The sequence below is a fragment of the Egretta garzetta genome, unplaced genomic scaffold (genome assembly GCF_000687185.1).
Source record: "Egretta garzetta isolate BGI_Z169 unplaced genomic scaffold, ASM68718v1 scaffold435, whole genome shotgun sequence".
Classification (NCBI taxonomy): Eukaryota; Metazoa; Chordata; class Aves; order Pelecaniformes; family Ardeidae; genus Egretta; species Egretta garzetta.
In genome coordinates, this window is record NW_009259691.1 from 223,977 (window position 1) to 245,625 (window position 21,649).

A 21,649-nucleotide genomic window follows, 5' to 3' on the forward strand; every position below is an offset into this window, starting at 1 on the left:
GAGAGCTTGGCTTGCTCAGTTTTCTCTCCTAAAGTAGGTTTTCATGTTCATTCAGCTTTCCAGCTTGGGTTTTTAGCTTTTTTGTTCTTTTTTTCCAAGAATGAATCTTTTCTACTTTCCTCAGGATACAAGTTGGAGCAAGCTCTTTGCATGGTGACTTGGAGGAACTGCTGCCTCCCCCAGGCTGAGGTCTAATGTTCCTCAGCCTGGTCTGTTCCCCAGAGGTTTCAGAGGAACCATTTAGTTCATCAAAACTTGCTCTTTGAATATCAGAGATCTTAAACAAAATTGGGCTTGGTGTTATCCTTCCCACTTAATCTAAACTGAATCACTTTGTGGTCCCCTGTTCCAAAGTCATTCTCATTACTTAAGATAAAGAGCAGAAAAGAATCTATTCTTGTTCATTCAGCAAGGTGGATAAAGAAACTTGTCAGCTGTCACATCCAGGAATTACTGGCCTTCCCATGGTTAATAGCATTTGTTCTCCAGTCTATACTGTGAAGTTGGTCTGCCGTGTTGACATAATTCCCATTTCTTTAATGATGTAGATCTCTATCCGGATCCATATCTGGTACAAGAAGTCAAGAGCAGACCCAGTGTCTCTCTCATCAGGTCTCCTTTGACCATCTTTCCACAGTGTTTCCAAGCACATTCTGTTTTCTTCTCTTTATTTCTGAAGTCTGCTGTTTCATTATTGCATGACAGTATCCTTCCATAAAAACTGCTTATTTCTTTTCCTTGAAAAGCACAGACCTTTTGACACCTGTTTCAATAATAATTGCCATTCCACCTTGTTTGTGAATTTTCCTGTAATAACACTAGTGCCTTGAGTTCCACTTTCATTATGTCAGTCTGCCTGTGTTATTAGCACACAGCTATGTTAGCTGTTGGGTTTTTTGTTCACCTTTTCTGCTCTTGTTTTTGGTTTTAGACTGCATTTGACTCCCTAGTTAGACTACATGCAGTCCTTTCGCTGGTGGTGTTACATGCCTGACTCCTATTCTCATCAATTGTAGCATTTTTTTCCTTCAAATCCCTGAAACACCTTTCTCACTGTTGTTTTCATGTTTATCTGACATTTTTCCCTTTGCTTTCTGGATCCTGAAACCGGTGTGGAATTTATGTTAGCCTTCCCCTTCTGTGTTCATGCTGTGGGTTGTGCCATGGTGGTTCCAGTAGTTGGGATGTTTGGGTGAAGCCCTCCTGAAGACTCATCTTGCAGTGAAAGTACCCAAAAGGCACCTTTTCCTGTGGAACCAGTGGCTGAGAGAAGGAGGGGCTGTAAGCATTTCCCCAAGGGTCACTCAAGCTATGCAAGATGCGTTGGTTCTTTTCCAGTCCGCATGTCCTGCACTCGCTGTACTGAAAGATGTACTGGGTTCTCAAGCTCTGGTGGGCACGAATGTATTTTGAAATAGCACGAGAGGGAAAGGAGTGCTTACAACAAACACTTGTATGGGACAATAAGGTACGGTTTATTTGGTCTTAAATGGTCAGAGTTTTGTAGAGGACTTCCTCCTGCCAGCCATCCTCCCACTTTGCTGGAAGAAGAACCTATTGTTAGCAGCAGGGGTGTTATGAAAGCTTGAGTTTGAGCAGTGATGACCTTGATGTCCCAGTTAGAGATAGCATACATCTGCATAACTGGGGACAAAGAGCATGTGTATGTGTACCCTTTGGTCAAAAATAATATGTGTGCAACCAGTAAGGCTGTGAGGACTTACAGCCCTCATAATCCCGTCTTCCACTGTAGAAGCTGAGGCTGCAGCAATCAGTTAAGAAGATGGTTGAAATTCCTGATCACAAATTAGGTAAGTAAGTACATGATGGAACAGCAAATGGTTTCTTCTGTGCTGGGCTCACTGGCTAGTGCTTTCTCCAGCTGATGTTTTCTGTTCAGTACTACAAGCCGCAGAGGCTGGTTGGAGTCAGAAAAGACTTTACTGTTGCCTTTGTGATGGGTAAATTTTATTTTCACGTCCTTCAGCACTGAAAATTAAGCTTGCCAGTAGCATACACCAAAAGGAAAAATAACTTTAAAGGAACAAAACCAAAGCTAACATCTCCACCATGTTTTTAAGCAGAGACTGTATTACAGTACACCATTTTGATGTACAAGATGTATATCTCTCCTCTCTTTAGTCAGTTGTCTCTTAAAAGATTTTTATGTTGCACTGGTAAAATACATATCAGTGTTGTGAGTCCTTCTTTTAACAGTTAATTGATCTTAATCTTCACAACTGAGATGAAAAGTTAGGATGATATGTTTTGGTTTCATACAGCTTTCCAAAACTCTTAGAGTTGGGCACGTGTAAGACCTTTGTAACTCTTTCTCCTACCTTTCTTTTTATTAAAGCTAATGTTTTTAACAAGAATGTATGTTGTAACTGTTTGTTTATACAGTTTTTCAGCTGATAAAATGGTATTGTTAGAGAATGGAAATTGTATGTGTAGCTTCATGACTATACAACTTTAATAAAATAGAGGAGCAGGAAGAAGGTTTCTGTTAAAAATGTTCTGTATTTTTGAAAATTAGACCTTTCAGAATAATTTGTGCCATAGCTTACTTGACAGTGCCGGAAGTGAACTGAAAAAACGGGGAAAATTATTGGTTCGTTTAGACCCGTACCTTTCTTCTTCTGTGTCTCATACTAGATCCTTTCAAATGAGTGGGAGAACCACTGTGACTGCCAGACCTGGTTTGTATTGCTAGTGAAATTGCTTCCTCCTGGCCTCTGTTATATAGCTTCCAGAATTCTCATTCTCAGTTTTTCATGCACTGTTGTTGAGGTATGGATATAATTTCTTGTTTCTTCCTGAGGTCTTGGTTCTGAATCCTATTGGTTTACCATATGCTTCCACAAGTATTCTGTTTATTTTAAGAACTCTACTGAACCTCATTTAAATATTTCAGAAGTGGACTCAGTGGCATCCTACACCAAGGAGTTTGACAGAGTTACAGTACTTACAGTTCTCTTCAGGTATTTCTTTCTATCTCTCACATTGCAGTTTTATTTTAACAGCTATGTTCTTATTCTGTCATCAGGCAAAATAAATTAAAAACAGGAAAAAAACCAAAACCCCAACAGGGAAAACAAGCCTTCACTCTATTAATTATTCTCTATGTTTTTGACCTAACCTGACTCATACCAAGGTTAACCATCATGATGTGGGAAGGGAAAATGCACATCTATTAACAGACAAGTTAAATAGGGGCAAGCTGCTATTTGCTCTGTTGCAGTTTAATAAGCCTGAAGGTAAAAGGTGGAAGACAACAGTGTTGCTATTGCAACGTTTTCCTGCTGCTGAAAATTGAAAATACCAAAGAATCAGATCACAAAAAACGTGTAGGAATGGGCTGTGCTAGGAATTGAGGCAAGGAGTAAAAAGACTCATCTTGTAGGAAAGGAATAAACTGGACTTTTATCTTCTGAGCACAGTGGCAGTAAGTTTTATGCATTCCAGTTAGAGGATTTGAATGGAAAAAAATAGTGGAGAATGCTGAGACAGAAGTAGAAGGGGCCAAAAGCTAGCATACTGAATGGTGAAGTGAAATTCTTTACAAAAATAGTTCTATTTCAGATGTAGTAACTTTAAATTAAAAGAAGATCTTATAAATTCCTTCCTGATGAGATAACATGGCAATGGTTGTAGTGTACAGATGGTGCAGTTTATTTACTAACTATATTTTTTACGTCAGTTGGCAGTAACATTTTAGTAGTACCTAAATATGCATCTTAAGTGCCTCTCTCTAGGCATCTGTGCTGGAAAATTCAGGCCGTGGTTGCTTTGAACTGCTTCAACTGCTATTTTCTTTAAAACCTTATAGTATGGCTGTAAAAATAAATACCCTCTAGCAAAATCAAGAGGGACTGTGTTATCCTAATTTTTATTGCGATTTAGTTGGAAGGGATGGATTTGAAACATTCAGTAAAATCAGATCAAAGTTTGAAATAAAAATATATCAAAATATTGTGAATTACTATCAAACACTTCCTCTCTCTATGAAATGAACTTGGATCAGAGATCACAAACATAATAAAAGGACAGCTGTCACATCCGGCTTTCTCAGGTACCCTGTTTGTTTTTAATTATTTTTTGTCAATTTTAGAATAAACAGTCTGCTACCTGAGGGTTATCCTCTGCATTTCTGAATGTTTGTATGTAATCTCATGCCAAAATATTTCATGCCTACTATTTCACCAGTTTGCATGTCTGTGCAGGACAGGTTCTGATCTATACAGGTAACGTGCAGAGTGAAGTTTGGCTCAGAGCATGTCTTGACAATAGGCACAAGATCATAATTCTCCAGGGCAATAAACTGTAGGTTAGTTCCTCAGTGAAAGAACTTCATGCTGTTTACCGATTTGGTGTTCACTTTTGAACACTTTGCTGGATAGGGGCTTGAATCTAAAATGCAGCCAACAGACCTGCCATGAGGTTTGTGACTTACCCTTCATTCATATCGTCTTCACTGAAAGAAGTTTTGTCTTTGAAAGCAATGCTGGCAAAAATAACCGTAGGCTCCCACTGCAAGGGGAGGTACTGCAGCTGTGGTGGTGTTCCTGCCCCTTGTTGGCTTTGAACTACATTGGGATGTATGCTTCCATGTCTTCTGAGTTCGTGTAAGTGCTTAAGGTTTCTTCCAGGTCCTTTCTGATACCCTGTGAAGGACACTTGGTCGATGAGGGACCAAGCATTGAAACTTCAATGGTAGCACGAAGCACTGAGTATATAGACAAGAGTCATCTGTTAGGGAAAGCTATGGCTGCTGGCAATTTTTGTCACTCTGATGTTGCCTGTTTGAGACTTTGACGTAGTCTTCCTTCTTCGTACAACACCCACAGTTCTTCCTCTTCTTTGTTGTTCCTTACTTTCCTCTTTCGCTGGGAAAGTTGTGCATCTTCTGCTTTCCACAGGCAAAAAAATGAACATACAGTTTGTGTATGCAGTAAATTCACCGCTTTAATTAGCAAAAAGAAACCAGAATGCATTTATTTAAATACTTAATTTTCTAAATTCTTAAACTTTTGTATGTAGTTATTTTTAACCTGGTTTCCTAATCATTTTTCACTAACCACCTACTGTTAATAACTACAGGAGCCTTTGTGTTGATCACAGACTTCAGGTAGGGCAGAGATCTCAGTTACGAAATCCACAGCTTCACAAACGCAGACAGGAAGGTAGAAGGGAGAGGATCCAGTTACCAGGCTGGTCAGGCTGCCAAGCGAGGTCAGCCCTTACTGCTAGAAATGAGAGGATCCGCATGGAAGAGTCTTCGCGAAGATGCCAACTGTGGGGAAAGGGCTGTCAGTGGGGGGGCATTGGTGGCTACCAGGAGTCTAAGCAGGAGATGCCAGTCCAAGGAAAGGTGCCCTTCATTCGCCTGCCTTCAGTGCTGCTCCTCGTGACTACTTGTTAGCTCTTCTTCTTGATGTCCTTCTCAAGAGAACACTTCCAAATTATGAGCGTAAACACAGCGCAAGAATGAACTGGCCTTTGAATTTGCCCTTGGACATTGCTTCTGCACCTCTTTGTGTGGTCTCTGAGTGCTGGCCCTCAGCCCCTGACTTGTCCAGCCAGTCCCTCCTTTTTTTTTTTTTTTTTTCATTTCTGCAGAAGGACAACCCAAAGCACGTTGTCCTGGGTCCTGCTGACAGCACCCTGGTTGTGTGTCTCCAAGCCCTCTTACTTCTGCCCAGGCGCTATGGAATAGCTGTCTGGTTTCTTCAAGAATATACCAACAGAAACACAGCTAGACACCACAGCAGGTGTGGATGTGCTTTAATCATGGTTGTGCTTTGGAAAACAGCTGCTGTGGATGCAGTCGCGTGTTGAAAACAGCTCGTGTTAGTGTCGTGGAGCCATTACAGAAACATGGTGGTACCATGAGTGGTCTGAAGGCTAAGAATGCACCTTTCAAGATAAACTGCTTGCATCAATTTTATCTCAAAGCAGAGTTTGTTACACAGACAAAACCCAAAGTCATCAGGAAATGTGTTTTTTCTGGTTGGGTCCTTTTATTCTTTCAACAGCAAAAATTAACATTGTGCTACAATCTTACCCAGTGGTGGGATATTATTTATAGTAAAACAAGAAAACAAAATTTAGGAACAGCTGATAAATGCTGAAGTTTGGCTGTATGAATTATCATACAGTAAGTTCAACTTCTAACAATCTTCTGATTTTATGGCATGAAAGAGATGGAAGAATTCCGGTTTGGTTCGGCTTTACTTCTCAGGCTTCTTTGCTTTTTGTCTTGCTTTTTAATGTTCAGTAGATTATCCCTCTTCAGTTTGACTGAAGGGAAACTCTTGCTGTGTGTTCTGCGTGTCCTGCCACAGGGCACCGTGTTCGGGAGTGAAGCTGTTTGGAAATGGCGCTTTCAGCATAGGTGCTCGCAGCAGGCATATTGCTTTTGATGTATCTTCAGACTTGAAGATGATCATAAATTGGTACAGCTGCTTTTCCGGGGAGTCTGCTGGTGACTTTTGGAAAAGGCTACGCTGACCTGTCCAGGAGACAGACAGGCACATGCTTTGTAGTATGCGGCGCCTTTTACACGAATTTTGTCTGCTGCTGCTTCAGCTTCAGGTTTACACCCACTACACTGTTACTCTGTTTACTCTTTCAGCAATTAAATACTAGAGAGGCCATTAGAAATGTGTTTCCAGCTATTCACAGAAAAAATAGTACATACTTAAACTAATAGAAAATCCATTTTTTTTTCTTAATCAGTCAGGTGAATTTCTATTTTTCTTAAGCAGATATTGAAGTCCTCTCTACGTCATTTGTATTGTTAATAAATTGCAGGACTTTATACCACATCACATTACTGGAAATAGATTTGAAATATATAAAGATACAATATACATGTATTTTTAACAGTGAAAAGTAATTTTCTGACATAATAGCCAAAATAAAGTGCCATGAAGCTATTAGCAGTAAATTGAATTTTTTGGTATGTAATTTAGTATAAATACTGACAAGCTAAAAAAAAAAAACCAAAACCCAAACAACAAATGCATACTCATTAGTCATTCAGTTTAGCAGCACAGAGGCAGCAGTCGGCCAGGGTGTGCGTTTTTATGTCTGCTTCAATTGCACACTTCATTTATTTGGACATGGCATAGGCGGCTTTCTCTGTCACACGGCATCACTGCACGATTAGCAAGTTGCGCCCCAGGGCAGCTGGGACGCTTTGCTGGGGCAGATGTTCTTTTCAGCTTATTCAGTGGCCGTTCTGGGGTTGTTTACTGTTGTCATAGCTACCTACATTTCCATAGCAGCCGAGCTGCTGTGTGTGAAGCAAGTGAATATAGTTATAAAAGGATCATATTTTGTTCTGTCTCTATAACTTACCATCTGTCAACTGACTGTTCGTGATGGATTCAGAAACCAATTTAAGAATAACAGCAGCCAGCCGATGATTTTTGCTTATCTTAAAGTGACAATGGATGAGGATGCAAATAAGTTAGTGCTTCAATGAAATGCTAGTTTCTTTTTTTTTTCCCCTCTTAATTGTAGCAGTTTGGCTTCCGACACTTTCTGAAACGTCGCTAAAATCCTTATCGACAGATCAGAATGACCGAGTGTCATCATCTTTACTTGCTCAGGTGTAGGTGTTCCTTGCGCTTTCCCACTCTACTGTCAGCTCATCCCTGAGCATTGCTTCCCAATTGCGATGTTGCACCTGCTTTCACAGATCCTTTGTAATGAAATCTAAATACTCTCCACAGAATTAAATAGTGAATTCATGAGGCTAACAGCAAAAGGTATCATGCACACACGAGTGTGGTTTGGTGACACTCATCACGGCGCTCTACTTAATAGAAGCAATGGGATCACGTGCAAGTTCGGGGGGTGATCTCAATGTGTGATCAACGAGCCCTCTGAATAATGAACTCTTATACCTTTGCACTGCAGACATTTGGTTGAACCTATAGTTTAGCAACGGGGGCAAGAAGATTAGCCCAGTTGTAAATAATGTATTTATTGGTTGATTTTTCCAGATCCTGACATTGATGCTGCCACTGCCATGATGCTTTTGAATACTCCCCCTGAGATACAAGCAGGTTGTGAGTAGATATTTCTATAGCATATAGCAACATAGACGTGTAAAGTTAATATTCTCTTTTATAAGCATACAGCGTACCAGATAAAAAGAAGGATTTAATGAAGAAATATAACTTCCCGTGTAGACCCTTACACTTCCTTGACCCTTACATGAGTATAAATTTGTGGTTCATACTACGTTCTTTGTTACATGAATAATAGTAATCCATGATCTCTAATGGAAAAGAGGGGTTATTGTTATTCATGACGTACACATAATTGAGTAACATACTATTATCCACACTGATAGAAAGACCTGGGGCAACAGCCAGGAGAAAGGCGGAGAGAGAAAGAGAGCAAGAGAGCGAAGGGTACATGGCATATGGTTTTGTTTTCATTTTGTTTTGATTTGACTCCCATCGTGTGAGTTACCACAGCCATCTGGATACTTTCCATTCACTTGGGCACTGTTTCAACTCCTTCCTTGCACACATCCTGCCCGTTTTGCTTTTTCGTTCTGTCTGATGTAAGGCAGTAGGCAGGCTCCGGGGAGCAAGGAAAGGTCTCATTCCCTGCCAGTACTGTCCTCCTGTTTCCGTGACCAGACCTGAGGTTTTGATGCTCTGTATTAACAGAGCACTGAAGGGGCCTCAGTCCCCGCTGTACTAGGCTGTACCAGTAGGGTGGGAATCATCCTGCCCCACAGAGCTTGCAGTGAAGGTATTGGAGGAATCTGTAGAGGAATACATCCACATAAAAGCAGGGAGTACAAGAAAACAAACATATCACTGGTCAGCAAGCACGGTAGTAATGCCAAGTGACAGGCAGCTCTAAAAAAATAAAGGCAGAAGTTAAAATAGAAGCCATTATCAAGCCTGTCTAGCATCACCGCTATTGTTCTAGCTCACACAACCAAATCCAAATTCCAGGGGAAGCCTTGATTTGCACTTTGATACTCTGCCTGGGGAAGAGAGTCAATTACCATCAAAGCATTTCCTGTGCAGCCGAGGAAAGCTATTGTCAGCCTGCTTTGTGACCCTGCCGGAGAGAGAAATGCCTCTTGAGAAGCTCCTCTCGGGGGAGAGCACAATGCACCAAGCAACTGTCCATTCTGGAGAGAAGTGTGGTCCTTGTCCTCCTCTCCCAAACAGCCTTCAGGGACTGTAGGCAGTAAATGGGTGAGCAATCCCAGCTATGTGTAGTTAGGAAAAAAGAAAGATTTTTATCAGGGAGAGGAGGTTATCGTTGGGCTTAGTGGGAAGAATAAAATGAGAGATCTTCAAAGGATCAGAAATTTAAAGATGCCAAGTCTGTGGGCAGAGAAAGGGGGAAAAGAAGTTGGGGTAGAATGAGGGTGCAGGGGTAAAAAGGTATGTGAGAGGGAAGGAGAAATAAAGGAGTATGTGCATGGAAAAGGATGGGGAAAATGCAGAATAATCTGGACTCCTGGAGGAACTGGAGAGCAGGAGAAGATTACAGACAGGAAAGGGAGGAGATTGATAGTAAGCTGCATGTACTAAACACACTGCAGATTTTTATTACATATGCATGTTTGCCAGCTTTGCAGGTGTTTGCGTGGAAGTGATTTGGAGACTTGGGCACTGCCATCTTGTAGAGATCAGAGCTTGCGGGTTGGCAAATGGCTTATTGCTATTTTAGTTTGTAGAGGTCGCTCTGAGGAGGGAGATTCTGGCCTTCTATGAGTTTGGCATATCTCTCCCCTCATGTCACCTTCCCAGTGGGCTGTTGTGTCAGGACATCAAAAGTGAGAGGGAGATGAAAGCAGAAAGATGGTTCTGCATTCACATTGCTCCCTCCTTAATGTCTGCAAGTAACGAGGTCTTCCTCTGTCCCTTTAAACTGAAATGCAGGGTCTGCTCAGAAGTTCATGAATCCTTCCAAACACTGGGTAGAATTGGCTGGTGCCAGGAGGAGAGGGCAGAAGGTTTTATCGTAATCTCAGAGGTCCTCTAAATTACAAAGGATAATTATTTTTGCATGTGTGTATGAATGGATATCTGAGGAAGTAAATTAGCCTGTCCTCTGAACTGTAGTTGGGTCTCACTTATCTACCATGTTAGGAAAATCCTAGGCAACTTAAAGCAAATTAATTACTACTGCACATTAAGAAACAGTTGCATGAAAAATCACATTTAAAATCAGTTTTCAAGTAAAAGGCAACTGGGCTATAAAAAATTCATTGCAAAGCTGAGCATCATCTAGAAGCTCACCGTTCATTCTCTGCTCTGTCAGTGACTACAGTGGTCCGTAAATCAAGCTGTGAATGATCAGGACAGTAAGCATGCTGGTAGTGTTTGATCCCTTGAGTTCTGTTCATTGCATCAGACTGTGGTGTCAAGCGTGTGCTCAAGCCATCAGGGCTGCAAAATGCCCCATCTTCTGAAGACAAGCTTGCCTGGAAGTGATTTGAAGAGGGAGAGACACAGTTTACAGTTTGGCCAAAGGTGTTAATACCTGACTGAAAACACCCTTTTGGCCTGAGAGTCTGACTCTGAGTGAGCCAGTTTCTTCCACAACAAAGATGGTCAGATGGAGGCAGAACCTGAGTGTCATTTCATGGTATAACAACTTGACAAGTCAGAAAGTTTGTAACTCCAGTCCATTAAGGCACAAACATTTAACTATCACTGTGAAAAGTGGATACCTCTAAAGCAGATTGTGACAGAGTCTGGATTCACGTTTGTGTGGATGGTTACCTATGTTGGCTTTTGACTTTGAAGGCATCTTCTTGGATTAAAAGCTACCTTTCCAGCAGGATAAAAATCCGTGCTCATCTGGGCAATGCGGATGCTAAAAGCACCTTTAGGAAGAAGTTAGCTACAGCCATCATTCAAAGTCTTATTAAAATTTATTCTTCTAATATAGTCTGTCAGAAAGGAATCCCATCTCAGTGGCATTAGAAAACCCAGAGTAAACTATTCCTGCTTTGTAACAGATTGATTAATTAGCTTTATGGTCTTAAATGACCATTTAAAATTCCATACCCATGTGTGGAATACTACTAACAACCACACATGAATTTTAAAATCAGCTTTTGCTTTTATGTGAAATCTTGAAACGGTGTCTGAGCTGGCACAAACATTGCTTACCATTTACCCCACTCACATGCTGCCTTAGTTTTCATTAAAAAAAAAAAGGAAGAATAAAAGAGTATAACCCCATTATTAGGATTATTTTGGTTTTGTCGGGGTTTTACTTTATAGACTCATGAAATTGATTGTTCACTTTGTCACTAAAGGTTGGAAATAATGCAATTATAGTTGGGGTGTTGACATTGGAAATCAATTTCTAAAATATTAGCACTTTGCAGTATTTTCACAGACCAAATATTTCTAGATTGTAACTAAAGGCAGAAGTTCAAAGTAGCCAGCTCTGTGCAAGACTCTACTGAAACAAACAATCCAGCTAGCACCAAGAGAAAAGCATGGAAGATACTGTGGTATGCTAAGAAAGGACACATAGGAACATAGTTTTAATACTTTTTTTGCTTCAGTTTATGGAAATCCTTGTATTTCATCGTTTTGTATGGCTTGATTATGTTTAAAGAGAAACAGCAACTGAAACACCTGCTTTCTTCAGTAGCAGCTATCACAAGTTATGAATACTTTGGATTTTATTAGTAGCCAGTACATGAAAATTAATTCCAAAATATGTGCCTTGCATTGAAAACTGTATTTTGACCCACAGGGGACTGGGGACTGTCTTGGGCCATCTTGGGCAAGTTGCATCAAATTTCTAGGTCTGTTTTTCCTGATGGGAATCTAATTCACAGAGAGGACAGAGGAAAAGGAGATGGTGAAGAAATGGTAAAGCTCAGTTTAGAAGTCATGGCTAGTAACTCAGTGAAGCCTGTGGGTTAGTTTTATACAATTGTTGAGCTTTCCAGTACTTCAGTTCTTACCAATAATTGGGAAGTATCGTCCTGGGCATGTCATTTAGTCTTCCCAAACCATTATGTTTTGCCGTTATAATAAAATGGAGATTGGTTTTGGTGGTTTTGCAGTGTGTTTGGACTTCCTGAAATTCACATCACTGTAAGCATTTTAGGTAGCAATACCTTCTTAATTGGCGAGGTCATTCTGAACTTGGAACCATTTACTCTGAGGGAAGGACCAGTAAGAAGGGCGCATGTGTAGTGTATTGCTGCTGCTAGTGAAACAACGCTGTGGTCAAAGTGATTATACTGGAAATCTTGATTTAATTCAAGAAGCTCCTGACTCAGCAGTATTATACATAGCTTTAAATTCATGAGTAGTCCTTTGCCCGTTGCTATATAATTTGGGAATTGCACACAAATGTTGAGTACATTGCTCAAGTGTAATACTGCAAACAGCTGTAAACAGAGCTTGCAGACAGGGCTTGGGTAGAAACCAGGAAACTGAGAGTCCTCTCAGCTCTGAACATCCATCTTCTGTTTTCGATACTGCTCACCACTACTCACCCAGGTTAGCTGGAAAGCGATGGCCTTCAGGAGACTTTGCAACACTGGTTCTGTGGGCAGTTTCCTACAGCAGACTGAAGAGCTATGATAAAGATGTTTGGAAAGATATGAGCATGGAGCTTTGCTGTGTGCTTCTTTAAAAGCAGGCTTTCCAAGGGTGAGATCAATGTCTCTCTGGTTTGGAATTCTTCATTAATCTTTGTCTCAAAGCATATAAAACCCAAAAGAGGTACATACATTTTAAATTTGGTGGGAGGAGAAGTAATTCCCTAAAGAGATCTACTAATACCATTCCTCTATACTTCTAAAATTGTACCCCAATGAAATGTGCTTTTTAAGCTAATGCAAGTGGCTTGTATAAGTGGAAGATAAATTTACAGGAATCAAGACAAAAAATTGATACAAAATTGCCTTAATAACAGACAGAAATCCTCCAAATAGGATCAAATAGAATATGCTGTTTTCTTAGGAGATGTTTATTGTATATGAAACTTGGTAACTGTAATGTTCTGTTTGTACTGTAAGTGAAAATTAGGAAAAGACATTTTTGTAGGCTTGAAACTTTCCGTTCCAGTTGCTGGGATTTTGGGGGGAATGACATCCTCAATTTATATTAAAAGGGATTTTTTTTTTTACTTCAGTGTTTCAGTATTAAGTTATTAAAGTGAGGAAATGGAATTGGGAAGAAAACTTCTATGAAATACTTCCTACTTATTTCTCCCTTCTCCTCATATTTTGATTTAGCAGCATGGTTTAGTTTTTTGTTGAGCAGTTCCAGCATCACCAAAATGAAGACTTGCTAGCCGTGGTTTTCTACTTATAAAAAAAAGAAAAAACTCGGGAAGATTGAACTATTTTTATTAAATGTCCTTAGACAAGGTCTGAGTGTGATAGGATTATCAGGATACACTTCTTTATCACTCCCTCACCCCCACAAATTTTTGTTTAGAGTAAATGGTTTGTTGGATGCATCTTTAATTTTCAGTTTGTTAGGACTCCAGACTATGGAATTTAAGAGCTGGGAAATTGTCCTTGAGCAGTAAAATAGAAGAAGTTAGGCAGATGGCATCAAATTTATGCCTGGGGTAAGAGAGTTGAATTGAATAAAGTTACACATTTGGCAGATAACATTCGCTTTTGGCAACTTCTGATGTCCCATCAATTATATATCATTAGCAATTTCCTATTTTCAGTTCTTGTAGCCTGAGATAAAGTATTCTGCTAAACACTGTCCTGGAAGAGAGATTGGCAGAAAGAAGCTGAAGCTGACAGATATTAGCAGAAACTCAGTATCTCTTGTCTATAATGATTTCTTCTGTGCTACAAGAGATGGGTCAGGGAAGAGAGCCCTGAGATAAATGCATGTGCCACATGATGACAGAAGAGGCAGAAAACCAGTCTGTCCCTACAGGATACCTTCATACTCGTAATATTCCACTTTTTTAAAGTTTGTTTTCAATAAATACCCTTCAGTCTTCCTCACTAGTCTAAATGTTGGCTACTTTGTGCTAGACGGTTTAATGAAGTGTATGCTTGTTTCCCAGATGACATAAAGAATATGTTTGTTACCCCTTTCTTTTTAATTTCCTTGATTTACAGCAAATCACTCCCAGGGCTGATACTTCATTTAACTTCCACGTGCCAACATTTAACCAAGAAGTTGCTTTCCTTATTTAGTGAGCTGTTGGGGTGTCAGTGTGTCTGAATTCTCTATCCATGGAGTATTTCCTCTTCCTTTTCCATTTCAGTTTTGCCAAATTGCTATATTGTGCGTTAGACAATCAAATCTTCAGGCAAGGACCCAGCCTAACGTCGTTTTGATTGTTGCAAAGGTCTTGGGTGAGGTTGTCAGCTCAGCTGGATGGGGAAAGTTTGCTTTACCTGCACACACACTTGCAAGAGATTATGGATGCAGTCTGTCAAGGGATGATTAAAGAAGTCCACAGTTTGGGGTATTCTACTCAGCTAATGTGCACACAAGACCATGCTCTGAATTAAAACATTCCTGCACTGGCTGTGGAGTGATCATGTGGTCTTCTACTTATTTTCCGCCTTCAGAGGCTTGAGTACTGGTTACAAAACAACACTGGATTTTTGAGGGCTTCTTTTTAACACTATCTGAACGTAGTGTTTTGATGGATTCAGATCATGGTATGTTCTCCTACATGGCATTCACTTTATTGTCTGTTAAACTGTAATGTGAAAGTTTGCTACAAAAGACAGATTCTTTCCCTCCTTGGAGATTTCAGAGATGCAGTCTTGATTTTTGACATTGGATGCATGACACAGTTAGCCGGTGGAGAACTGAAATGCTGGCAGATCCTACTCAGGTTGTAGAATTCTACCAGAGCAGCATAAGATCCAGAAATCATTTCCCCGTTGGTGCAGCAGATTAGAGGCAGATTCTCTGTACACGGTTTGACGCTACTCCAGTGGAAGTATTTGCTGGGTTTAAGCTCCCTGACAGCAGAATGAGATCCAATGCCTCCCTGAAAACATAGCAGTGATGAAAGCTGAAAAGTGAATAACGATTCTGTTGTTTCAGACTCTTTGCGTTCCACTAGGAACGTTTGGTGAAAGAGGGAACCTTTATCAAAGAGATGCACAGATCTTTTTGCATTGTTTTCTTGAGCTGAGTTTCTCAGCCATAAACATCTCTCAGCACTTGCACAGAAAAGGTGTAAATTACATTTCACACTTCTGCCTAGGAATCGGGAGCCATGTAACCTGCCTGTACTGTTGGTTAAAGAAGCATTAGAAAAGAGGAGTCTGGACTGTAAGGTGTTAGTCCAGACTGGCACTGATTGATGATATGGCTTAGAGTAAATTATCTTGCCTCCACACCTTGAATCTTCAATCTAAAATATAAATACCTCACCTCAAAGTATGGTTTTGAAACTTAATTAAAGCTTGTAAGGCATAAATGTATCTTTGGAATAAAAGCACCACGTATTTTCCAGTAAATAATCCACAACCCTTCAAAAGTACCAACATGTGAAAATAATTCCTTGGATAATAAGTAACCATCTTCACACAGCCTGCACAAAGGCAGGGAAAGTGTCTGGGTGCCATGGACAATGGATTAGCAGCTTATATACATTGATTTTTTTAAAAATAAAGTAACTAGTGTCATTTTAGGAAGGATGGGTATTGATGCTTTAAATGCTGTAGGTAGAAGTGCGTCAGCAATAGAGATGAGTCTTACAGTGGTACATTGGTTACGTGGATAACTAGAAATTAATAACTTCTACCATTGAATTATTTTGATCCTGCTTTTCATTTTAGGTTTAAAGTGCTACAGGAAATAATTTGCCAGCAAGTTGTGATGGTTTGGTTTTTTTCATTATGGTTCCAGATGTTTACTGAAAGGATACGCTGCATCACCCAGTGTCCTTCAGTTGATCCCTTGCATCTGTTTGTCTGTCTGCATAACTTAACTAGTGATGTAGTGGTATTGCTGCATCATACATTCAGAGAGTTTGGGGAAACAAAAATAAAAATCAGTAGCAATAACACTGCTGTTGCAAGCTGAAATAGTTACTGAATTCTGAGTGGTGGTTTCAATATACAGAGCTGTGGTGTACTTCAAAGAAAAATGAAGGCCTCTTCTGGCACGAATAGTCCTACTGAAGCCTTTCGATGAGTGGTGGCACGCTGAACAGACCAGACGTAATTGAAGTGAATTTCGTAGGCAGAAATAGGTACGAAGTTGTCTCTTTGGGGATATTTTCAGAGGACAGCAAACTCCTACGTTTGTTAATTCCTGAAGGGGAGATGTGGAGTGTGTGTTGAGGTGGGGATGTTTCTAAAGGTGAAGCTTTCAAAGAGGGTATTCCTGAATAGCACAACGTGACTTACAAACCTGCAAAGGGTCGAGGAAGATGGAGGATGGGTTCGAGAGGGGATGTCAATATAGAGAAAGTCTGAGCTGTAAGACTTGACAGCGTATTTTATATATATATAGGAGTGCAGGAAAAAAGGAAACTCAGAGTAAGGTAAAGAAGGAAAGACATTAGACAATGTTTTTAGAAAAGTGATGGGGAGGTGAACAGGATTTTTTAAAGAAGCAGTGGGAGTTGTCAATAAGGCAGAAAGAGAGGGTAGGAAAGGAGAAAGGATAAGATAAGCATCAGCTAACTCTGCCAACAGACCACGATAATTAGGTAAGCGTGGAAAGAAGAGTTTGGGCATCAAGGAGCCTGTTGCTGTCTTTTTGCAGTAGAACTGTCAGTGTGTTTGCTTTGAAGTTTTACGTGTATATATATTTAGGCAACATCCATAGCTAACTGACACGTGGCTCTGTGTGTATGCATAAATGTTTCATTTCAGTATAAAACTCTATGGTTTGTATCATAAAGAGAAAATTCCCAGATCTTTCTTGGTCAAAACTCCTGGTTCATTTCTTTTAATGGTACTTTGTAAATGTAGAGAAATTGTGCTGTAGTGCAGTACAGAATCTGTCCCTCTCGAAAGCCTGTAGGAAAAACCATGCCCATTGGAAATTATGTCTTTTTATCAATCTTTCGATATTTAGCAGGTTTATCTGTTGCTTTGCATTTACCTGTTATCTGTGCATTTTGGGTTAGCCTTGAGCAGACTGCTTTTCTTTTATGACACTGGTATTTTGGCCATCGTAAGGTCATGCTGTTGAAACAAATATAATAAGAAGTTCAGATTTTGGGCTTTGTACAAGATACCGTTCCTCTACAATATCTAGAAACCAAAGTGTCACAGCACTGAAAGCCTGATAGTGTCTCCTGAGTGAAACATATTTGATCAATTTATCATAATCTAGTGCTGGAGGAAAAAGTGCACAAAGTAGTGAAGTATAACTAGCAAAAAGCAATTTTTAAATTATTTTGGTCATTGAAAGCTGAACCCAGTTGTTATAAAGTAGGTTCTGTAATTTTAGCCATTTGAGGCTGTACTTAAGCACCTAAATATAAATGACCTATTCTTCAGAGGTGCTCAGAAGCAAGGGTGGGTATAACGCAGTGACAGGATTTGATTAGGGGGGTGATGTGCTTTCACCAGCAGGGGAAAGAAGATTATTTTCCCAGAACTAATCTGTGTGGTCTTGAGTGAAGCAAGGTGACCATCTGGATAGCAGGAAGGGAGGTGTGGATCTGGCTTGGTGTTGATAGGAAGTTGAAGTATACCTTAGCAGCTTAGCAATAATGTATTTCTGAGCCTATATTTCTCTGCCTCAGAATACACTAATATTTTCAAGTGCGAGTGTTGAAGTTGGGGATGTAAAGTGTATGTGTTGGTTCTTAGGCTGAATTATTTTTCTAGTCTCCCCGTAATTTGTTTAAAAATACAATTCTGTAGGTGTATATAAAGGGATATGGTTGACATTTATCTTATATGTATTTATATAATACCTATATATTTCAAATAATACATCCAGAGTAATTATCATCATTCCCTTTTTGGACATTCCCCATCAGGGGAAGTTACAGTATGGAATGATAGCTTGTAGTAAAGAAAAAGTGAGTGAACTGGCTAGCTGTGGATGTTAAAGTTCGGGTTGAGGTTGCTGTTCCAACCCGAAAGGACATAATGGCTCTGCAAACAAATGGCATTACACATAAGTCCCTGGTAAGTGCCTAGGATAAGGACTGCATCCGGTAGTCCTGGATCCCACAGTGGAGGAGGAAAATCCTGAGGACCTGCCAAGGAGAGACTCTTCCTTTGGTGGTGCCTTGGTAGTGCTTCCTCTGCTATTCCTTCAGCTGGGGGGTTGGTTGCCCTAGGCTGAGCAGCGCACAGAAACATGCCTGAGTAGAAAAGAAGTACTCGGTTGTAGATTAAAATCTTGTTGTCTAGAGCTGCAGTTTTGGATGTACAGCGAAGTTAAAGGTCCCCAGTGAAATCTGTCATCTGTAGTGGGCAGTACCTACACAGTTCGGTGTCGGTGGCATCAGCGTGCCATGTTGGATGGGGGAGGCTTGGCTGTGACCCAGCTGTGTGCTGGAGGCACCTGCTGTCAGGCTGGGTGACAGAGGTCATCGGTGGCAAGAGAGAGGGGCTAATTAGTGGTATGAAGGTAACGCCTTTTCAGCCTCTTCTCTTTGCTTTTCTGGTAAATCCACATTTGTACTTAGTATTTTGTTTTGCAGAAGACAGAGGCCGAGAGACTGCTGCTCAGAAAGTAAGCTGGGATGATAAAAAGCTATGACCTATGTTCTTACAGTGAAGTGCTTGTATTCTGTTTATCTGTAAAGAGTCGTTGTTTCTCACTGTAGATGAAATAGTTACATCTATGCTCATAGCTGGTTTTGGCTCCAAGCACATGCATTCCCAGCAGAACGGCGATTACAAAACAGAAGTGATTCAGTTGTACAAGGAATGATCTGCAGCAATTGGGTCAGGCAGTGGCTTCCACAAGCCATGTTATCATTGGTTGCTGTTAAATATTTTGCTATGAAAATAGCATTGGAAATAGCATGGCATTCACAAGAATGGAGGCTGAGATGTTCAAGGTAAGCAGTGTACCACACGGGCCTCTGTAATGTTTTCTCAATTCACTGAAAAGCTTAAGTTCCACATTTTACTCTTACATTTTTCTAACTTTTCCTTTAAAAGAAAAAATGTTCTTTTTTGTTGTTTTTTTTTTTTTTTTAGTTCCTCCGGGAGTGATACAAAATGGAGCTCGAGTTCTGAGTAGAGGAATATTTCCTGGAGCCAGGCCATTGCCAATCAACCCTATAGGAAGCATGGCTGTTGCAGTAAGGTAAGAGTGGCTCGTTGCGGAATCTTCATGAAATAAATCGGCATTTTGCAGAGAACGTAAAAGTATATGAAAGCTCTGGTCAACAGACACTTTGCCACTTGCTAATGCTTCTGAGGTTCTAAATGAAATAAAACTCTGCCACCTAAAATTCTTGCGTTATCATTCTTTGCAAGATAGTCATGGCATATCTGTCTGTTGCGCATTGGTTTGTAAAAAGCAGTTTTATTTTCACTAGCAAATTGCAGGCACTTTATGAGAACCTCCTACAGTGACCTGTTTTTCTAAGTGCAAATGCTTTTTCCTGCTCCTCCCCCCTTCTCTCCCTTTTCCTAAAGACCTTTTCTTGGATTAAATACCAGTGAGAAGAATATCAATAATACTAAAGCAAATTCTGTAGGATATGTAAACATATAGCTGTCATTTTTTTATTAACTTAGGTCTTTGTGAGGCAGGTCCTTTCACTACTTCAAGGTTATACCAAAACATTCAAGGATAAAATGTTGTTTGAAGATACTCAACTTTTTCAGAAAGCAGGGCAGTAAGAGACATCTAGTGATGGCAGTAAGAACTGTGGTTCAGTGGTTTGCTTTAATTAAAGCAGTGATGGTTTATTCGTGGAAGAACAATTTGCCTCAGGTGTAGCTCCATCTTCAGTCAGTCACAACAGAGATTAATTTGGTCAAGTGTGCTGCCAGTGCCCTTCTCTTTCAGAACTCTCAGTATCTGTGAAAGCTATTTCAACTCAGGCAGTTGGGTATTTTGGGTGGGGTTTCATAATTAGCACTGACCCCGCTTTGCTGGGCTGTTCCAATTACACCCTCTGATCTCAGTAAATGGCTGCAAGGCAGTGAAATAAAGTTATCTTGATAGCTGCTCACTCCATTATTTTTTGCATGGGATTTTTTCCCATTGGCACTTTATTTTTTTTATCCCTTTTCAGAATCGGTATCTAGCCCTTTGTGTGCAGTATTTCCATCCAATAAATGGTGAGAGAGAACCTATGACATTCATGTATTGTTGACGCTTAAAGTGCATAGAGGGGAAGACACTAATTGGAATAAAATCGATATTTTTTGATGGGCAACTGTTTCAGCTGTTTTTCACATTTGCTACGCTGAAGGGATGCAACCCTGAGGGTCATCCTCCAGAAGTCTGCAGAGTTCCTCTCCATCTCTCTTTACCACAGTCTGGCCTTGCTAGCAGTGGAGGTCAACCACCTTCATTAGCTTTGCCACTGGCTGTAGCCAGCACTTGTATTCTGCTCTAGTGGGGATTGCAGAGCTGTGGGACTACTGGATCATTAATTATATATAATTTTTATGAGGTGTCCAAGCTAGATGGAGAACATAGTGGTCTGAATATTCTCTCTTGAGTTAGAATAGAATAGACTATTTCAGTTGGAAGGGACCTACACGCTCATCCCAGTTGAACAACTTGTCCAGAAGGATGCTGTGAAGGACAGTATCAAAAGCCCTACTAAAAGCCAAACATCCACTGCCTTCCCTTCATCCACTACATGGGTGACCTTATCATACAAGGGTATGAAATTAGTAAAACAGGACTTTCCTTTCGTGAACCCACGTTGGCTGTGCCCAATGATTGAATTTTTCTTTAAATGCCTTTCAATTTTACCCAGTATAATCTTCTCCATGATTTTTCCAGGAACTGAGGTTAGACTAATAGGTCTGTAGTTCTCTGGGTCTTCCCTCGTGCCCTTTTTGTAGAATGGAATAACATTGGCTGGCTTCCGGTCAGCAGGGGCCTCCCCAGGCTCCCAAGACCTTTGGTAGATGATCGAGAGGGGTCCTGCCATCACATCCACTAGCCCCTTCAGTACTCTGGGAGGAATCCCATCAGGCCCCATGGACTTGTGACCATGCAGCTGATACAGCTGGTCCCTTACAATTTCATTGTCCACAAAAGGAGAGTGACTCTTCCGGCAGTCATGGTCCTGCTGGTCCTGGTTTGTCTCCATTGCCTGCTTAGACCATGTTTCATAATCAGGGTTGAATCGAGGAGATAGAACTGTTTTTCCTTCCAGGCCACTTGAAAACTTTGTTCTGCATGGACATTGCTATGCTGTAAGGCTGTATATAGTTAAATTTTATGCATTTTCCGAGGACTTCTCATGTTTTTTCCCAGCAGGTACCTTTACCAGCTACCTGCTAATGTAGATTTTGGAAATCAGGGATTTTACCCCTTCCTTGCTTATGTTCTTTTTGCTCTGTCTCAGAGAAGAGCATTTATAATTAGTTAATGCAGACATTTCTAATTCTTCTTGCTCTCTCCTCCAGCCTTAGGCAGTATTAGAAATAGCTTGCTATGAGTATTGGTCTGCATGATGTCTGCTCATATTTAAGGGCTTCTGCAATATCCCCTCTTCTAATTCTTGAAAA

General features: G+C 40.4%; 1 protein-coding gene across 6 annotated transcripts in view; it reads left to right on the plus strand.

Annotated features, from left to right (window-relative positions):
• FOXN3 (forkhead box N3) overlaps positions 1–21,649 on the plus strand; it is a 141,496-nt gene that overhangs the window by 103,571 nt on the left and 16,276 nt on the right. For 4 of the 6 annotated variants that reach the window (XM_009638854.2, XM_035894268.1, XM_035894269.1 and 1 more), the window contains 2 exons: positions 8,013–8,078; positions 19,145–19,253. In XM_009638854.2, coding sequence (XP_009637149.1) covers positions 8,013–8,078; positions 19,145–19,253 — 175 coding nt within the window. The remainder of the gene's footprint in view (positions 1–8,012; positions 8,079–19,144; positions 19,254–21,649) is intronic. The other 2 variants (XM_035894270.1, XM_009638855.2) reach the window with 2 other exon arrangements.